General features: G+C 44.5%; 1 protein-coding gene across 2 annotated transcripts; it reads left to right on the top strand.

The window, feature by feature from the left end:
- Positions 1–4484: 4484 nt before the first annotated feature.
- LOC144942162 (G1/S-specific cyclin-E1-like) lies at positions 4485–16133 on the top strand. 2 transcript variants are annotated; one of them, XM_078868922.1, is made up of 11 exons: positions 4485–4607; positions 5932–6040; positions 6910–6978; positions 8932–9101; positions 9873–10008; positions 10661–10807; positions 11395–11490; positions 11739–11873; positions 12453–12564; positions 13522–13679; positions 15024–16133. In XM_078868922.1, the coding sequence occupies exons 2-11, from the start codon at positions 5942–5944 to the stop codon at positions 15120–15122; spliced, it is 1221 nt and encodes a 406-aa protein (XP_078725048.1). In that variant the 5' UTR covers positions 4485–4607; positions 5932–5941; the 3' UTR covers positions 15123–16133. The 2 variants fall into 2 exon arrangements, with proteins under 2 accessions (XP_078725048.1, XP_078725049.1); XM_078868923.1 differs by having other exon boundaries at positions 5928–6040.
- Positions 16134–17856: the final 1723 nt, after the last annotated feature.

The raw sequence follows: 17856 nt of genomic DNA, 5'->3' as shown, positions 1-17856 counted from the left end.
ATGCATCGCGAAAGGGTAGGGTATGGATGGGATGAGTGGAGGGAAGAGGAAGACAATGAGCAGGAGAGAAGGTGAGGCTTTAAGAGAGGAATGGAAGGAGGTTAATGAAGGGGGACTGTGCTTAATGTGCAAGGGAAGTTGATTCCAGTGGCGAGGTTCTAGGAGGAAGAATTACTGAAAATGGGATTGGGCACAAGGAGGAGGGACAGAGAGAGAGACGATATTGAATGAAGATGATAAGAGAGGGCAAGACCATGAAGAGATTTAAAGACTAGATATTATTTAATATCCATAAGTCTTGAGACATTGAGGAAGCACATATGTGCTATTAAGTATGGATATTGCCCGAAATGTCATCTATTATTTTTTCAGTGTTTTCCATTTAGGGCAGTGTTATTGATGAATGTGCAGATTTTTTTGGTATGCATGCATATGTACTACTACCAACGCAGTGCCGTATATAAAACAAATGTATTCATTTTTACTTGGTTGAATTCTATATTCATTTAAGCTCTCACTGAGACGGAACTTATTTTTATTAAAGGTAAACCATTTCTTTTTAAATAACACCTACGTTGAGAATACCAAAATACATATTGTGAGAGTCAGACATGGATATACGCTTTCGTCAAAGTTATTCATTGCCATGAGGAGATACTTTCCAAACATATAGGTTTCTAGAAATGTATAAATACAGTCTATAAAAATATATTCATCATCTCTGATATCCTGAAGAGAAGTCATGACAACCCATGAACACTGTTTCTGTGATGAACGGGACACCACGAGATGGAAGATGAAGAGCCAGTGGTCAAGACTAATGCTGGAGTAGCAATCAAAGGAGGGAACGAGCCAAAAAAGACACCTTCCACAAAGATGGAGCGATGAAATCTGCTTGTGTGCAGGCAAGATGTGTGCTAGTTGGAGGTGTGGGGATTTGTTGCATCAGATCATGAGAGATGGCAATGGCTTGGAGTGGCCTTCATCCAGCAGTGGATTAATCATGGCTGTAATGAAACCACTGTAAATTCAGTCCAATTATAGTGTATGATCGAGAGTAAAAAGTTATTCTAAAGATCATGATATGACAGTCAAATCAGTTGTTACATGTCTGGAAGTTTTTCTTAAACACAGTATTCATGGGGGGTTAAAGTATTCTGTACACGAAGCTGAAGTAATTACTTTGCAGTAAGGTCGAAGCTCCATTGAGAATGGAAAATCTGGAGTTATTGGGGCAACGATCAAGTGAATCCATGACTGAATGTGCGCCACTAATGATGTTGTACATGCACAGCCTCCCCATGTCGTGTATGTCCTGGGGTGTATTTGACCAGTCCACTACGCTGGTCAGTGTGGGTTGAAGGCAGCACGGAGCATAGACGTTGAGTCATGTGTATAATACAATGGATTTTAATTTTAGAACTTTCGTGACTGCAGGAATTATTATTTGGTTCTTTCGGTTAAGTCACGTCTAAAGATAAAGTAATAAATTAAATTAAATAATAGAATACGACGTTTCGATTGCAACACAAGCAATCATCATCAGGTATAATGAAATAGCGACATAATATCTAACCAGAAAACTATAGACAGACATATTAGCAGACAGATATCACAAGATACATACATAGCGAGAGCAACACAGGTGACAGAGAGGGGTGATCGTCTCTGTGGGGTGGCCTTAAATAGACAGAGGGGGGGCGGAGGCAGAGAGAGGGGGAGGGGGGTTAGAAAAATTAGCATATCAATGAGTGGTTCAAAAGAAACGTGGTGCTGCGAGTACGATGGCACAGCAAGCAAAATTAAGATTAGTATGCCAATGTCGAGATCCTTTGTTGAAGGAGTGCAAACTGCAGTGGTTTACCATTATACGGTCCATAGTTTGGGTGGCCACACTCGCACGACAGTCCTGGCGGCTTTTCTTTAATTTTCCCATTCACGAAGAAGATGTGCGGCAACGGCTTGTTGACATTCTGATGCGGTTGATGGTTAACACCCAGTGCCTTCCAGGATGAATGTCAAAGCCAGGAGGAGGTGCGATGGTGCTCGGGTATCGAATGAGCCGTTTATTCCGGATGTCCCACGTTGTTCGCCAGTTACTCCCGAGATTGTAGGTTGTTCCATAGCGCGATCCCAGACGCGAGGTCCACTGTTGACGTCTTGGTCGATGATGGGTATGTGGTTCTCGTTGGCAGGAACACGTTAAAAACACTCCCTCGCATTGTCTGATCACGTCTCTGCGCATATTTGATGACAGACTTCGCCAGAACAGGGATCCAGGCAGGAGATTCGTGTTGGTGTCAGTGTTGCGGTTTTGATGCATATCTCGTCATTAAATTTTGCATCTTGCATTTTTGTGTAAGATTTCCCGCGTAAAATTATACATTATTCTATGATGATGGGGAGGGAGGGGGGGTCATGGGGGAGAGGTGGTTGTTTCTCGTCCATAGAACATATTTGGGACTTCGTTCGTTTCTCAGTCCGCTTGCCTTGGTGAGGGCAACAGCGTGTTCGGTAGTGGCGACAGACCCCAGCACCACTACACTATACACCACTATACACTACTAGACAATATACACCAGAGGTGGGACAAAGTCATTGTTATGCAAGTCCAAGTCGAGTCGCAAGTCATCAAATTCATGACTCGAGTCTGACTCGAGTCCAAGTCACATGACTCGAGTCCACATCTCATAGGTGGGACAAAGTCATTGTTATGCAAGTCCAAGTCGAGTCGCAAGTCATCAAATTCATGACTCGAGTCTGACTCGAGTCCAAGTCACATGACTCGAGTCCACACCTCTGATATACACTGCTGTGCAGAGACTACAGCTCTTTCTGGGGAATTCCCAGGCGTCCCCAGGCCAGCTGAGCGACATCGTCCCGCCTTAAGCAGTCGCCTGGGCCGGCCCCAGTGGGACGTGCTGCTGCCCAGTAGAGTTCCAGGGGAGTCTGCCGGGGTTGGTTCCGTTCCAGGTGCCCGAATCACCTCGACGGGCTCCTCTCGATCCGGAGGGAGCAGCGGCTCGACTCGGAGGCTCTCCCGCACTACCGAGCACCGAGCTCGATCACGAAGCGTGAGGCCCGGCAACCCTGCGGAGTAACCTCATTTTGGCCCCTTGTACCCGCGAGTTCATCCTTTCGGTCGTTAACCAAAGCTCATGACCATAGGTGAGGGTGGGAACGTAGATTGACCTGTAAACCGCGAGCTTTGTGCGAGAACTCAACTCCCGCTTCACCACCACGGAACGGCGCAGCGCCCGCACCACTGAGGACGCCGCACTGACACGCCGGCCGATCTCCCACTCACCACCACTACGCGAAAGAGACCCCGAGGTACTTAAAACTCCTCCACGAAGGGAAATTAAAACCGGGTTCACAGTCGCCCCAAAGACAAAGATCCCCCGTATTGTCTTAACGGACTGTTGGGGAAAGTGCTGTTAGCGAGTAGCACCGATGCAGGCCGGCACGGCACACGGGGTGGGAGTGTGGGTGACCGGCACGGCACACGGGGTGGGAGTGTGGGTGACCGGTGTGGCACACGAGGTGGGAGTGTGGGTGACCGGCACGGCACACGGGGTGGGAGTGTGGGTGACCGGCACGGCACATGGGGTGGGAGTGTGGGTGACCGGCACGGCACACGGGGTGGGAGTGTGGGTGACCGGTGTGGCACACGAGGTGGGAGTGTGGGTGACCGGCACGGCACACGGGGTGGGAGTGTGGGTGACCGGCACGGCACATGGGGTGGGAGTGTGGGTGACCGGCACGGCACACGAGGTAGGAGTGTGGGTGACCGGTGTGGCACACGAGGTGGGAGTGTGGGTGACCGGCACGGCACACGGGGTGGGAGTGTGGGTGACCGGTGTGGCACACGAGGTGGGAGTGTGGGTGACCGGCACGGCACACGAGGTAGGAGTGTGGGTGACCGGTGTGGCACACGAGGTGGGAGTGTGGGTGACCGGCATGGCACACGAGGTGGGGGGGGGGAGCTCAGCACCACGCCCGTCCGCCTGCGCCTCCGCAGTGGCGACGTTGACAACACACCGCTGAGTCGACCGAGGGAAGGCCCGCGACCGGCACGGCTACTCGTCGCCGGTGTCGGGAACCGAACCGCGTGCGTGGCGAGTTCGTTCCGCGCGGCGCGCTGCGAACCCGCGGCCCGGGGCCGGCGTTCAGGTCGCCGTGTTTACGCGCGCGAGCCACGTGGCCCGCGCACTTCCGCATCCAGCCACAGCTGTGGCCCGGCTCCGCCCCCCTCCAAACCCCTCCTCCTCTCAAACCCCTCCTCCTGGTGCGCCGCAACTTTAAACCAAAGCTCCCCCCCCCCAAAAAAAAAAATATACAACAAAAAACATCCGCTTCTTGATAATTCACGGAGAAAATAGACGCAAGCGATTGACACGCGCGGTGCTGAATAAAAATACACACAATTGTTTGTAGCATGGGTTTATTAGTGGGGGGAGGGGGGGGGAGGTTCCCCACCCCAAGTGTGGTGACGTCACGGGCCGGGTCCCTGGGATTTAAACGCGGGAAGTGAAGTTTGGCGGGAGGTCACCGCTGCCGCCGCTGCTGCTGCTACAACACCGCGGGCTCGTCTCTCGCGCTCGTAGGTCACGTCGCCTTATCTGCTCATATCTCTCTCTCTTCAACAGCGATTCTTCGTCGCAGATGTGTGTGTTGTTTTCTCTGTAGTAGTTGTTGTTATTGGTGGGTAATTACCGCTCTGCTGCCGCTGTTGCTGTGTTAACAATGGCCGGAGTGTGTGTTGAAGCAAGCAAGCAAGTGGTGGTGGGGGGTCGTCGTTGGATTTTGTTAAAGCAAAGTCACATCTACGTTGAGCGATACTTGACTTGTGTATTATAAATGCGAGGATTGTGATGGATTAAACCAACAATAGCGCCCGTTCAGAGCGTGCTGTGTCTCGCAGCTGCCACCGGTAAAGAGTTGCCTAAGAGGCTCCCAGTGACAGCTGCTGGTGTCGCAAGCGGCGCCGTTTAATCTTGGCGAAGAAGCGTTTGGCTTCATTCTCTCTTAGCCTTAACAAGTAATTCACTCGTCTGCTCGGTATGTAATCGGTTATTTGGCTAATTTAGTCGTTTAATCTCACGTGGATTACCCGCGCCCTGTCCCAGGGCCTTGTATCGAACCACGGCCGTCTGCCTCCACGTTGGCGGGTAAAGCCTTTTGACGAAATGTCTGCGCCTGCTTTGTGCTAAGTTTACCAACGTTAATTATCCCCGCGAGATATCGTCGTCGTTGTCAACTGTGCCACTACATTTTGTTGTTTTGGAGGGAGATGGAAACTGAATCGGCGGCGTTCACAGTCGCGCCAATTACTCGAGAGCGAAGTTATTGCGCCAAAAAATCACCAGGCGCTTAAGGCCGGTCCCGCGGCTCGCAATATATAAACTTAATTTTACATCCACAAATGCCGATCAAATGATGATCTGTATCAGCATCGGGGCTTCGTCTGCCCCCGTTGTAGTTTGTGGCATTCGTCGATGTTATTTTAATGTGAAGTTGTCGACTTGTGGAGTGGGAGCGCGGACTCGCGGCCTGGTGACGTGTGGAGCCCCTTGGCCTTCCAGACGCTGGGCGCTGTGTGCGCATTAAAGTATCATCATAACTCTGTAGAGTTACATACCCCCTCATGGATGTGTAATATACCCAAGTACTGATGAGGGGGTCGTGCTCGCCAATTGTCTGTGTGTGTGTGCGATGGGCGGTGAGGGATTTGCACTCCGCGGGTTGCTCCGAGAATTCGCTCGGAGGAAAAAAAAGTGTGGCGACATTTTCCGAACTCGGATGAGGAAGGGGAGAGAGAGAGACACGGGAGCGAGTTTTACTGAGCGTATAATAATAATATTGCGATACAGAACCGTCATAACAATTGGGGTAATATTTCTGCTTGTGTATCTTTTAATGTACAGGTAGCAATCTGAGTATGCACGTCTGCTTGCAAGTCGGAGAAGATCCGATGAAAGCCAAGAGACAGAAGACCGAAGAGAGTGGGCCCTTCATTTTGCGTGCGAGGAGGAGGAAAGTGAGTGGCGCTAAAATGTAACACTACTCGCCATTTCCCTCCCAATATTTATATCAATGATTATTTTTAAAACTTTTTTATATGACCAAGAGTGTGTGTGTGTATGCCATACCGAGCTTTTATCTCAACCAGACTGACCATTACATATTACTCTGGCTCTAATCAGTCTCGCCAAACGAGAATTACTATTTTTGAGCCATATCACCATGCACCTCAGGAACTTCCATTTTATCGGCTACCAAGGGATGGTGATCGCATTGAGTGAGCTTGCCTTTTTGATTAGAACTTGTGATATCACAATTGGGAACTTACTGCTCTTAAAGCTGAGCTATGTATTATACTGGCATTTTTTGGGGGACAGTACTGTATTGTTAAACGTATATGCCCCAACGTCTGTCTATGCTCCCAGCCTTCATCAACTTGGTTCCCACTATGTGGTGAGGTATGGTCAAACAACCCAAGCTACCCGCATGGTGTGGAGATGCCCTCATCTTGCTGTGGATTGACAAAGGGCTGCAGATAAAGGTGTACAGTACTGTATTGGCTTATGTTCTGTAAAAAAGATAAACGTGCAGCCATACCACTGCTGGTGGAAGGGCCTCTACACTTAGTGGGTGCTCTAGAGTTTTTTGGCCTCCACTTCCATGCTGGTGGATTCTTTTAAAGAAGTGGGGGTTGCCCACACTTGCCCGCACCATGCGCGACCTGCTGATTCCATCGACTCATTTATTCTGCTGGGTGAGATATAAAAAAAACTTGCCCATAGTTTCAACTGCTGCACCGTGCAAGTCCCAATGTACGAACCATTACACCACGACAGCATCCCATGTGTTGGAGTATGTAATGTGACCACATGGTATCTTTTGCAGACCCCTCCAAATCACAGGACACAGCACACTCAACAGGACCATGATGAAGTGAAGTCCCTGGAAATGCAGGTGAAAATGCATGGTGTTTGATGTGTCTTGTTCTCAGTCTTTGTGGAGTTGCATATTGTTTCACTATTTGGTTTATCTTTCCCAAAGCAAATTAATTTCAAATACAGCCAATGATGTATACTATATTTCTGCACGCATATAAACTATGTTGTCAATGTCCATGTACCATGGGGGTTATATGACCATACTTCGCACTGGTCAATGCAGGTTAGTGAAGGCAGGGTATACGTCTTAAATGTGCTGTAGTACTGGGGACATTACTATGCGTTTTTATATATATGTCCGATTAGCATGGTTGGCTATGTATGGTGCGAAAGAAGTTAAACACATAAAGCGATGCTAACGCTTTTGTGTCTGAAGTTTTGAGAAAGCTGTGGATAATTCCACTTAAGTAAAAGCACACATCCTGTTTCCTGGACAGTTTTAATATGATTAATTTGTTATGTGAAATGACTGCTGATTCTACAATTTAGAAAGCTTTACTTATTTTGCTACACCTCTTGATTATTGATCATTATGATTTCAAAGTAAACTACCACAGTACATTGCGGTAATATTCCATGTGCCGTTGGTGTTGAAAAAAATAATGGATGGGACCCTATTTTTGTTTTACAACTATACAGTGCTTAACAACTTGAGAGGAGGGGGTTGAAAGCCTGACTAATGAATAATGGACTGGACTGCCCTGTAGGCATGTGTGCCGACATGTGTTTGCCCTACTAACATCACAATGAAGCAGAACAGGTGTGCGCAGTGGCTTGCAGTTAGGCCTCCTGTTTAAGCAATTAGACTCTCGTATGACTAACTCATTGTTATTTTAAACGCCATTATGCTGCAGTGAAACTCCGATTATCGCCTTCGACATGGGGGGACACTGGTAGTGGATCGTATTTTTTTCTCTGTGCCTATGTGTAAAAATAATTCCAGATATTCGCATAGTTCTCCATGGATAATAGGATTGATTTACTATCGCTATCTTGCAATAATGCAAATAGAATTAATTAATCTCTTGTGGGATACCACTTCACCATTTATTTGAATTCACATCACTTTGTCAGTCTCATAATTGATGGCCGTGCCAGTCATTGGTTGTTTATTCATTCTTCACGTCGTTCACTGGGTTGCTTTCCAGGCGGTGCCAGGACCAGTTCAGATGTCACTCTTTAATGATGTTTTTCCGAGACCAGTAATCTAACTTGTCTTAAGCTCACCACTGCCCCGCCACGTGAATAGGATGACATTGCCACAAATTCTGGGTCATTCCTCCTTTATCTACAAAATTGTGGAAAATAGGAAGAATCCATTCTTCGATACAGGCGTGTCTCAACGAGCGAGATACGTTCCGTGAAAATGTCTCGGTAAGCGAAAACTCGTTAAACGATTGTCGTTTTCCCATTGACTCCCATGTAAAAAATCTTGAGTTATATTTCAGCCCCTAAATTTTCCATTCTTGAACAACTTTTTTTCACGCGAAATACGAATTATGATTTTAAAGTAATAAAACATCAAAATCACACCATTTAAGAACCACTGCTTGCAGACGCCTGTCTTCAGCGTCTGAAATTAATTGGTGCTGCCTCTCCCACCCATTAGTGCCACATCGAGGCTGTCCTCCCCCACAATATGAAATACGTGAGCACGCAGTCCAGGAGCACTGGTAAACGAATGGCTGTTGGCTGCCGTACTCACCCTGCCAACACGGAATGCATACGCTGGATCGGTCTCCGCTAGCTATGCAAACATTTTGCGAACAAATTAGTCTAAATTTAAGTGGTTGTTTATAGCGGAGTTGAGTTATTTGTCCGTAAATTAGAGAAGACTTCAACAACATGTCTGTAGCCCTCCGATATGCTTTTGGGTTATACTAAGAGTTAAACGGCACAAATTCAAAAATCTCCACTGCTCCATGGCTGTGTTTGTTGTTTTTCATACATGCCTCTCTGTGCTGCTCAGGCATGCTGGGATGGTGCGGTCTCGGCCAACCCTGGAGTCTGCCGCCTTGTGCTGACGCCACAAAAAGAGAACGAGGACTGTACTCCTCCGGCCGGCACGCGCTTTGACCAGTGCCGCCTCGCAAACCTCTTCCTAACCTCCAGCAGGCCGTGTCCGCAGCTCATCCTCAGGTAGAGCTCCTCACTCCAAATGTCTGCGACCCCTTGCGTAGACCGTATATGTATGTCAATGTTGCTTAAATTGCCAGTAGTCCATCTTCATTGCTGAGCAGTTGCCAAACCATGTGCACTATCTAATGAGAGATAAGTGGAGAAGGTTCTAAATATAGAAACCTGTACCCCAGTGTGGATGCTGTAACTGTAGGATAAAACATTGGCGCATTGTAACAGTTATATCAGCCACGTTGGCACCACTGCCGTAATCCCAGAACTTTGTGCAGGCAAAGGTTTGTGAATCGTGCGGAATTGAGCTGTGAATGGCATGAGATAACAGCACAGTAAATAGGTTGTGAACCCATATGGACCTTGGTGTGTGAGCCCCTTGCATGATGGGGCTTTCACCATGTACTCTGATTTCATCTGCATTTAAAACAATAATAATGGAATTGCCACTGAAAAAGAGTGATTTCCAGGTGAGACTTTTCTGGATAAATAAATGGCATTAATATTATGCAGCTGTCCTGACCTATAAAACCTGCTGCTCACAGGCTACTCTTAAGATAAGGGCAAGCATTTATAGATAGTGACTTTAATTAATATATAATACTATCGAACCTGGATTTCTATCGCTTCTGCATTGCTCTTTGAGACGTATCACATCCCAATTTTTTTTTTTTTACTTGAAGCAGGGTATGGAATCGACAGAACAGATGGCTAGGGTATGGGAGTCATAGAAAATTGGAGTAGCAAAATTGATGTTAACATCTTTTTGCATTTCCTCAGCATGGTCAATGGTGGGGAGATTTGGTCGAGTCTCCTGGAGAGAGAGCAACTGTACGTACGGGACAGAGATTTTTTCAAACACCATCTGTCGCTGGAACCAAAGATGCGAGCCATCCTCCTGGACTGGCTAACTGAGGTGAGGGTACTGCAAGCTCTGTCTCCTCAACGCATTCACCAGAGCAATAGGTCGGTATCAGTTCTTATTATTTTAGTCCCTTGGCCTTTTGGGCGATTGGGTCATGACTTAATCAATATCTCTCTTTGCAATGCCTTTTCCACTACTGTCCCGTCAACTGCATCTTTCAACTGACCTAGTTGCCATCCCATCAAACGTTGAATGTTTGACATCCAGTTGGATCGTGGTCTTCCTCTTGCCCTAGAACCTCAGTGTTAGTTGCAAGTTGCCTACTTCTCACAAGAGCTGAATGGGTGGTTCCCCACTACCAGGTATAGTTTGTGTATATCAGGCGAGGGAAACTTATATCCCACGGGCTGTATTCAGCCCCCCAATTTATTTATATGGTTTGCATGCAGATAAAGCTAACCCATTTGAAAGGGCCTATAAATGATACTTATCCATCACTGCAAACATTTCGGCCCCACTAAATTGTTTCTAGGGGAATATTTTCGATCTGGCGATACCTGTTTCTAATTTCCAATCCAATCTCTTTGCTTCGATTCAAGTACTTTCCATTTATATTCTAGTTTTCAGAAACTCGTGCGTCCTGGGCGTAATGCCTGTGTGTATATATATGGAGTGCCGTTAAACGGGTCTTGTGTTGGTGTAGGTGTGCGAGGAGTACAAGATGCACAGGGAGACCTTCTACCTGGCACAGGACTTCATCGACCGTTACATGTCCACCCAGAACGATGTCGGAAAGTCTCGGCTTCAGCTCATCGGCATAACCGCTCTGTTCATCGCGGCCAAGGCTGAGGTAGCTATTCATGTTGCTTTTTATTTGGTTGGTCAAGAAGCATACGGTTCACATTTTATATCAGCTAAGTAAGATGGCAGGACAACTGAGATGAGGGTACGCAGTCTACTGTATCGTATCGTTCCATGAGTATACCCCGAATTCCCGCACCGCTCAGCCTCACAGCTCCAGAAAGTAGTTAGTCGTCGACCGTTCAGAAACCATGTTATAACGGGCGCAAAGTGTTCTCTTGTAGAAGATCAGTATTATAGCAAAAACGTGTCGTGTGAACATGCATTAAGGAAGGACATGCTGTACAGAAATGTGTAATAGAAGGTGATCCACTTAGAAATACCACTCTTAAATAATGGCCAAATTATATAAACTTTTTATTTCACAGCCTGTCTCCCGCAAATATAAATAAACTGATATCATATTTTAACACTCCTCAGTAAGATGGGGAGCCATCGCTTTCAGATTATTAAATAAACTATTAAGAAGGGACTTATCAGAAATCCGTGTGGTATCTCAATAAATGGATCGCCCTGTAGTCATACCATTTATGTAAATGCAATGTTCTATATCTGCACACACATGTTTCCCTGTAGGAAATGTATCCACCCAAGTTGGTGGAATTTTCCTATATAACAGACGGCGCCTGCAGCGAAGATGAAATTATCCTTATGGAGCTTCACCTGCTGAAGGTAACTGATGAAGAGGGGATGAGAGCTCGGCAGGGATGGATTAAAAATCCACTGCAGTACTGCCATCTCTTAGCAACCCTGTGGTCTGCACCTGGTTTCCCAGGCAGTCTCTCATCCAAGTAATAACCAGGGTCAATCTTGCTAAACTTACATGGTTGTGATACGAATGTTTGCATTTAGGGTGCTTTTTTCTGTTAATCAAGCACCTGAATGTATTGCCTGAAATGTTTTGCTCTTTATATCCGCAGGCATTGCAGTGGAATTTGTGTCCCATTACTTTAAATTTCTGGCTCAACTTCTACATGCAAGTGGCCACAATCGCTGATGACCAACACCTCCTCGAACCACAGTTCTCACGGGAAGATTTTGTACAGAAAGCCCAGGTCTGAACTGAAGCCGCCTGCCTCAATGCCCACACCTGATTTTTCCGCACCTCCGATTGGCACGGTTGGCTACGTGCAGCGTGAAAGAAGTTCAGCATAAATGCCATCTCGTGTCTATGCTTGCTCAAGGGATGTCGGCTGTATTTGAGAAACTTGACATCGATGGTTTTTAATGCATATGTACCCAACGTTCCAGATAAGGTTTTGGAGTAGTTTAGCTTAAATTTTTACACCTTAAGATGTATTTTAAGAAGGCAATTATGCTTTAAAGTCACGAGTCATTTTCATAAGTAGTGTACAGTCTTTAATGCTCTGCAGTATGCATTAACTGGAACCTTACATTTTAATTGAATTGTTGCTTTTGAATTTAAAGCACTGGTCTTACACTAAAGACGGTACCTAGTCTTTCTCATACATACTCAAGCTGTGCATCAACATTGCTTTTTGTTGTATTATTATGCTTTACATTTTATTGTAATGTAATTTCAATTAGTGGATGCATTGATTTCCCTTTTCGTTGCTTATCTGGAGCACAATGTCAATGAAATGAAATTACATTGTGGTTTGTGTTTGTCCCAGCTGCTGGACCTGTGCATACTGGATGTGGGTTGCCTGGAGTTCTCCTATAGTGTCCTGGCTGCATCCGTGCTCTTTCATTTCTCATGCCAGGAGCTAGTGCAGAAAGTTTCGGGTATGTGATAGCATCACACTGCATATTTAAATAGTGTCAATAAAATTATTGTCATTTCTTACCATATTTCTGAGTGGTAGACTTGGTTATGCTGCCAAATACCTTTTTGAGAGCTATATCCGTGGCTCAGATATAATTATGCTTTATTTTTGGCGTGGAGATGGTATGGAAATTAGGGAAAGCTATGTGTGTTATCCTATTTGGCATATGAAGAATTATTCCTTCAACAAGTGGATTCTTATGCCTGTAAAATATGTTATTATTTCAGCCTCCTTTAATTAATTATGACACTGATCTAGATTGATGACACCGTATCTTAAATGTGTGCCTCAGGAGGGTTTTTAAAAAAATAGATTTGAATAGCAAATGTTAAATTCTGTTTAAATGTAAACACCAATATGCTTGGAAGTGTAATCTCAGTGACATGTTAATGGATGTATATGAGTGTACTATACAGCCAGATTGCCATTCGTCACAATGAATTGTCATTTGGGTTCTTTAAATTTGACGGTATTTTTTACATTGGTGATAAACACCTCTCACAGTTGCAAGAAGCAAGTAAATTAATTACATTTCCAATTGAGCTTTTGGCTAAAAGACCCGGAATGCTAAATGGAGTAGATCCTATATAGTACTTGGATGGGTATCCGCGTATGACAAAATTGCAATGCACGTGGTGGGCAGCAGAGGTCGGTGTGGAAAAATCTATTTGTTTTTCTGTGATTCTCTACTCCCATGTCTACGATTCTCACTTGCAAACCCACCCTGCCCAGCATGGTGATTTTTGCTGAAATAACCCCATGACTCGCATGGCATGGGGATTCCATCAAAATATTGTACTTGTAAACAAATGAAAGTAATAATGTCTTACACTCACAATTATAAGCGTGTGAGCATCGCAATTGGTGCACCATCGCGTGCCCACAGTAGCGTAAATGCATTGCGCTTATGACCCAGGGCTGCGTTGGGACGAGATGGAGGAGTGTGTACGGTGGACGCTGCCGTTCGCCATGGTGATGCGCGAGTCTCCACGGGCAACGCTCAAGAGTTTCAAGAACGTGCCAGAGGAGGACCAACACAACATCCAGACGCACTCCGTCAGCATGCTGCTGCTGGTGGGACCCCGCATACACCCATGTCTCAAATTTTTTTGCTCTGTCTAATGGTTAGATACTGCGAGGTCACATCTTGGAGGTTGCCTGTCTGTTGTGCAGACAGGCAATCTAGATTTCTGAGTTTTGTCTTTTCAGTCTGCTGGATACATGGGCCATAAGCATTGTGAAATATTCCATCTTCACTCACATAGAATTTTGCCAACTTATTACTATTACAGGATTCTGAAAAGAAGACCTTATGACTTGGGCTTTCTTTGGATTGTTATACGACAACTGCTAATCCAGTTACCGTTGGTACCATTAATTACACCAGTTCCAAATGTCTTGAAAACCAGCAACCATTGTTGTGAAATGTTAGGAATGAAGGCACCAAAATGTATTCTCGTGCCGGATTCTGTATCGATGTATTCCCTTCACTCGTTCATTACATGGTACACATAGTAATGAACGGATACATATGGAGATATTGACAGGGAAAGGTATAGTACAAATACAGGAGATGGAGAGCGACTGAAGCACAGACACATGTCAGACGTTTGTCAGTACAACGAGTGTTAACGAACGCCTCTGCTCTTCAGACCGATACCCCCCACAGATACTGAAATGCACCTTCACTTATCCACGATTTTTCACGAATAAGTGTCAATGCCTGCTAAATGACAGCAAATATCTGTGGTTTATCCATGGCTATTGTCTGATCCCTTTCCTGGTGTGCACAATGCATCATTACTCAGATTATTTATCTGTGATTTTTGTTTTGGTTGATGAGCGAAGTGGTGTGGCAAATTCATAAGAGTAAAATTGGTCTCCCACATTACTGTGGATAAGAGTAGTTCACCTGAAGTCTGCAAGTCAATTGTGTTAACCATTACACTCGAACAGCTCCATTCGTCAATAACACTGGACTTTAAAGAAAATATGTACAGAAATGGGCAACGTTTGGCCAATGGCCTTTCATAGCACATGATAAAAAAAAGACATACGGTGACAGACAAACACGGTAAGTTTATGTTTGTTCCACATTTCTGCGTTTGGTAAACTGGTTACTGGTTTTATACCAGTTTTTGCAATGTGGTTACTGGTAATAACCACAATTGTGTAGATTTCCTGTATACCTTTCTTGCAAAATAATCGTGCATTTGTCTTTATAGAGCCCCCATTTACAAGGGGCCTTCATGCAATAGTTGATCTATTGCTCTAAATTGTATATAGACTTTCAATTATAGTACTATATTGCAGTAACTATAGAGAATGCTCAAGTGCAAAATGTTTCCATTCTTTATCGGTGACTCATTTATAAAAACATAAAATTGTATCGTCCTTTTCACACCACATGTGCTGTAGGAAAGAGCACAGGCCCTGCAGCTCGAGTTGAGCAGATCATCGCAGGAATCTCCAACACCGTGCATGCTTCTCACTCCACCCAACAGCAACAAGAAGTGATGCCTCCTCCTCCCATTGTGAGCTTCGAGGAAGTCTTGGACAACTGGAAAATAAAATGGTCTCCCACAACAGCCTTGTCCATAGCTAACAACCAGTATTATTTTTGTATCACACTAAGGTAAAGTAAAATCCTCTTGGATGGTTGTGGATGTGCGTGTTTATTTCAAGGCACATCACAGTGCATGATACCATAGATTATTTTCAACTACTAAACTATATTGTAAGAAATGAAAAAAATGTAAAGCAATATGTATGGTCTGTCAAAATTCAACACGCTAGATACCGTGATGACATGTTTCAAGATTAAATGTACATACCAGCATTGATTTTGATTGTCAATACATTTTCTTAGTATGATCAAAGGGAAAATAGAATAGCTTTGTATACACGTACATGTTTCGTCGAAGCACATGTTGAAAGCACTGATAATCTGTTGAATTAAACATACCCAAGACAAGTTTTATTTTAAAGTTCAGTATTTTAGTTTATTGAAGGTTGTAAAAGACTTTCAGGCTTGTATGTGGGGAATTGCTGCATATTCAACAGTTTGGGGATATTTCATGAATTTAAGTAAATATAATGTATACGTGGCTCTTTAATATTAAGTTAATATGAATCAACATGCACAATGAATTTGCATTTTAGAATTTTTAACAAGTGCTGGATGGAGTGCTAAATCATGGTCACTTTGTTTTATAGATACGCATTACTGCCATATGTGTTCATTTGAGTGCTTTGCATTTTATTAAATCTGTAAATGTTACATAGTTTTAAATTGCTTGATGGCAATCTTTAACAAAAATCATGTATTGTTTATATTTTTTCTTAAGGAGGTGTAGTGCTGCTTGTAAGAAATGTGGCGTTTGCAAATGGGGTTGAGAGGTGCATATTGGGTTAAGCCTGGGCATTTGACAGTGGATGTGTGCCATCTGTGGAAACTGAAATGTATAACAGTTTTGTGAGATTTTTGAAAATGTGCTTGAATATGAAAAATAAAATGTTTTGGTAGATAATTTCGTACTTGAGTGCTGCATTTAAGATTTTTTCTTCAGTCCAACACTCGACCGTTGCACTGAGGACTGGCGAGTTGCTGAATGAATCCGCATGGCTGAATGGGCATTCAGCTGGTAAGGCTGCAGGCCAATGTGGAGATTGTTTAAAGCAGGGGTCCTCAAACTACGGCCCGCGGGCCACATGCGGCCCACCGAGGGCATTTATCCGGCCCATGGTCACTAATTGGGCTGCGCTTGTGAGCACTAATTGGGCTGCGCTGGTGAGCACTAATTGGGCTGCGCTGGTGAGCACTCATTGGGCTGCGATCTGTGAACAAAACTGCAGGTGTAATTAACTTTTTAATGGCACCCGCACCAGTGTGAGCCTGGGGTAAAAGCGGAGTTCCCCCAATCAGACTGCATTGATGGGCAGTGCAGTCTGTGTGGGCAAAGTTATTGCTGGTATATTGTTTTTGTAGCGCTGTATATTGGTATTTTACTAATATCAATTTTGACTCCCTAGGAAACAATGATGTCAAGAAAGAGAAAAATTTACTCGGAGTGTAGGATATTCAAAAAACAGTGGACTTATGATTACTTTTTCATGCAGTACAAGGAAAGAGCTGTGTGTCTGATATGCCAGAATATAGTGTCTGTGTTCAAAGAATACAATTTACGTCGACACTATGAAACTCAACATAAAGATAAATATGATTGTTTGGTCGGAGAAGTGAGAAAAGATAATACATTAACAACTCGGCAAAATACTTTTGTGAAGCAGAAGCAGCTAAATATTTCATCACTGCGAGCAAGTTTTCAAGTTGCCAAGCTAATAGTGTGCACTGGCAGACCATTCGTTGAGGGAGAATTTGTTAAAGAATGCCTTCTTTCTGTTGCCAAAGATATGTGTCCAGAGAAGACCGATTTATTTAGTACAGTGAGTCTTTCAGGACCTACAATTACACGGAGGATTGAAGAAATGGGAGACAATTTCCATCAGCATTTGCAAAACTCCACAAAAAAACTTTCCTATTTTTTCTTGGCACTCGACGAAAGCAATTATGTTCGTGATTCTGCACAACTTCTAATTTTTATTCGTGGGACGAATGACTATTTCAAAGTCACAGAAGAGCTTTCTGCACTGCAAAGCATCAAAGGAACAACTACAGGAGAGGATATCTATGAAAAGGTTTGCCAAACTGTGAATGGTTTGGAGCTGAACTGGGCTAAACTAGCCAGTGTGACAACTGATGGTGCTCCTAGCATGGTGGGGTCTAAGAAAGGAGTAATTGCTCGCATTAACCAAGAGATGGACAAACATAACCATTCTCATCCAATAGCCATACACTGCCTCATTCACCAACAAGCGCTGTGTAGTAAATCACTGAAGTGGGACTGTTAACTTCATTAGAGCTCATGCACTAAACCACAGACAATTTCAGGAATTTCTGTCTGACCTAAATGTTGACTATGGAGATGTTCTGTACCACACAGAAGTCCGTTGGCTGAGTCGAGGGAGAGTTTTGAAACGTTTATATGACTTACTTCCACAGATTACAGCTTTTCTGTTTCGAAAAACAAAGAAGTACCAGAGCTCAATGATGCAGAATGGAAATGGCACCTTGCCTTTCTGACAAATGTAACAGAGCTACTCAACAGTTTCAATGTGCAACTTCAAGGAAAGGGGAAGCTCATCTGTGATATGCAATCACATGTCAAAGCATTTGAAGTAAAATTAGGCC

The sequence above is a fragment of the Lampetra fluviatilis genome, chromosome 26, assembly GCF_964198595.1.
Source record: "Lampetra fluviatilis chromosome 26, kcLamFluv1.1, whole genome shotgun sequence".
Lineage (NCBI taxonomy): Eukaryota > Metazoa > Chordata > Hyperoartia > Petromyzontiformes > Petromyzontidae > Lampetra > Lampetra fluviatilis.
This window is presented reverse-complemented; position numbering and strand designations above follow the sequence as displayed.

Bases quoted from the DNA above. Each gene is read 5' to 3' on its own strand.
- LOC144942162 (XM_078868922.1), top strand. From the start codon at position 5,942: ATGCACGTCTGCTTGCAAGTCGGAGAAGATCCGATGAAAGCCAAGAGA. The intron at 11,491-11,738 runs GTAACTGATGAA...TTATATCCGCAG, and splicing joins TGGAGCTTCACCTGCTGAAG to GCATTGCAGTGGAATTTGTG. The intron at 13,680-15,023 runs GTGGGACCCCGC...CATGTGCTGTAG, and splicing joins CCGTCAGCATGCTGCTGCTG to GAAAGAGCACAGGCCCTGCA.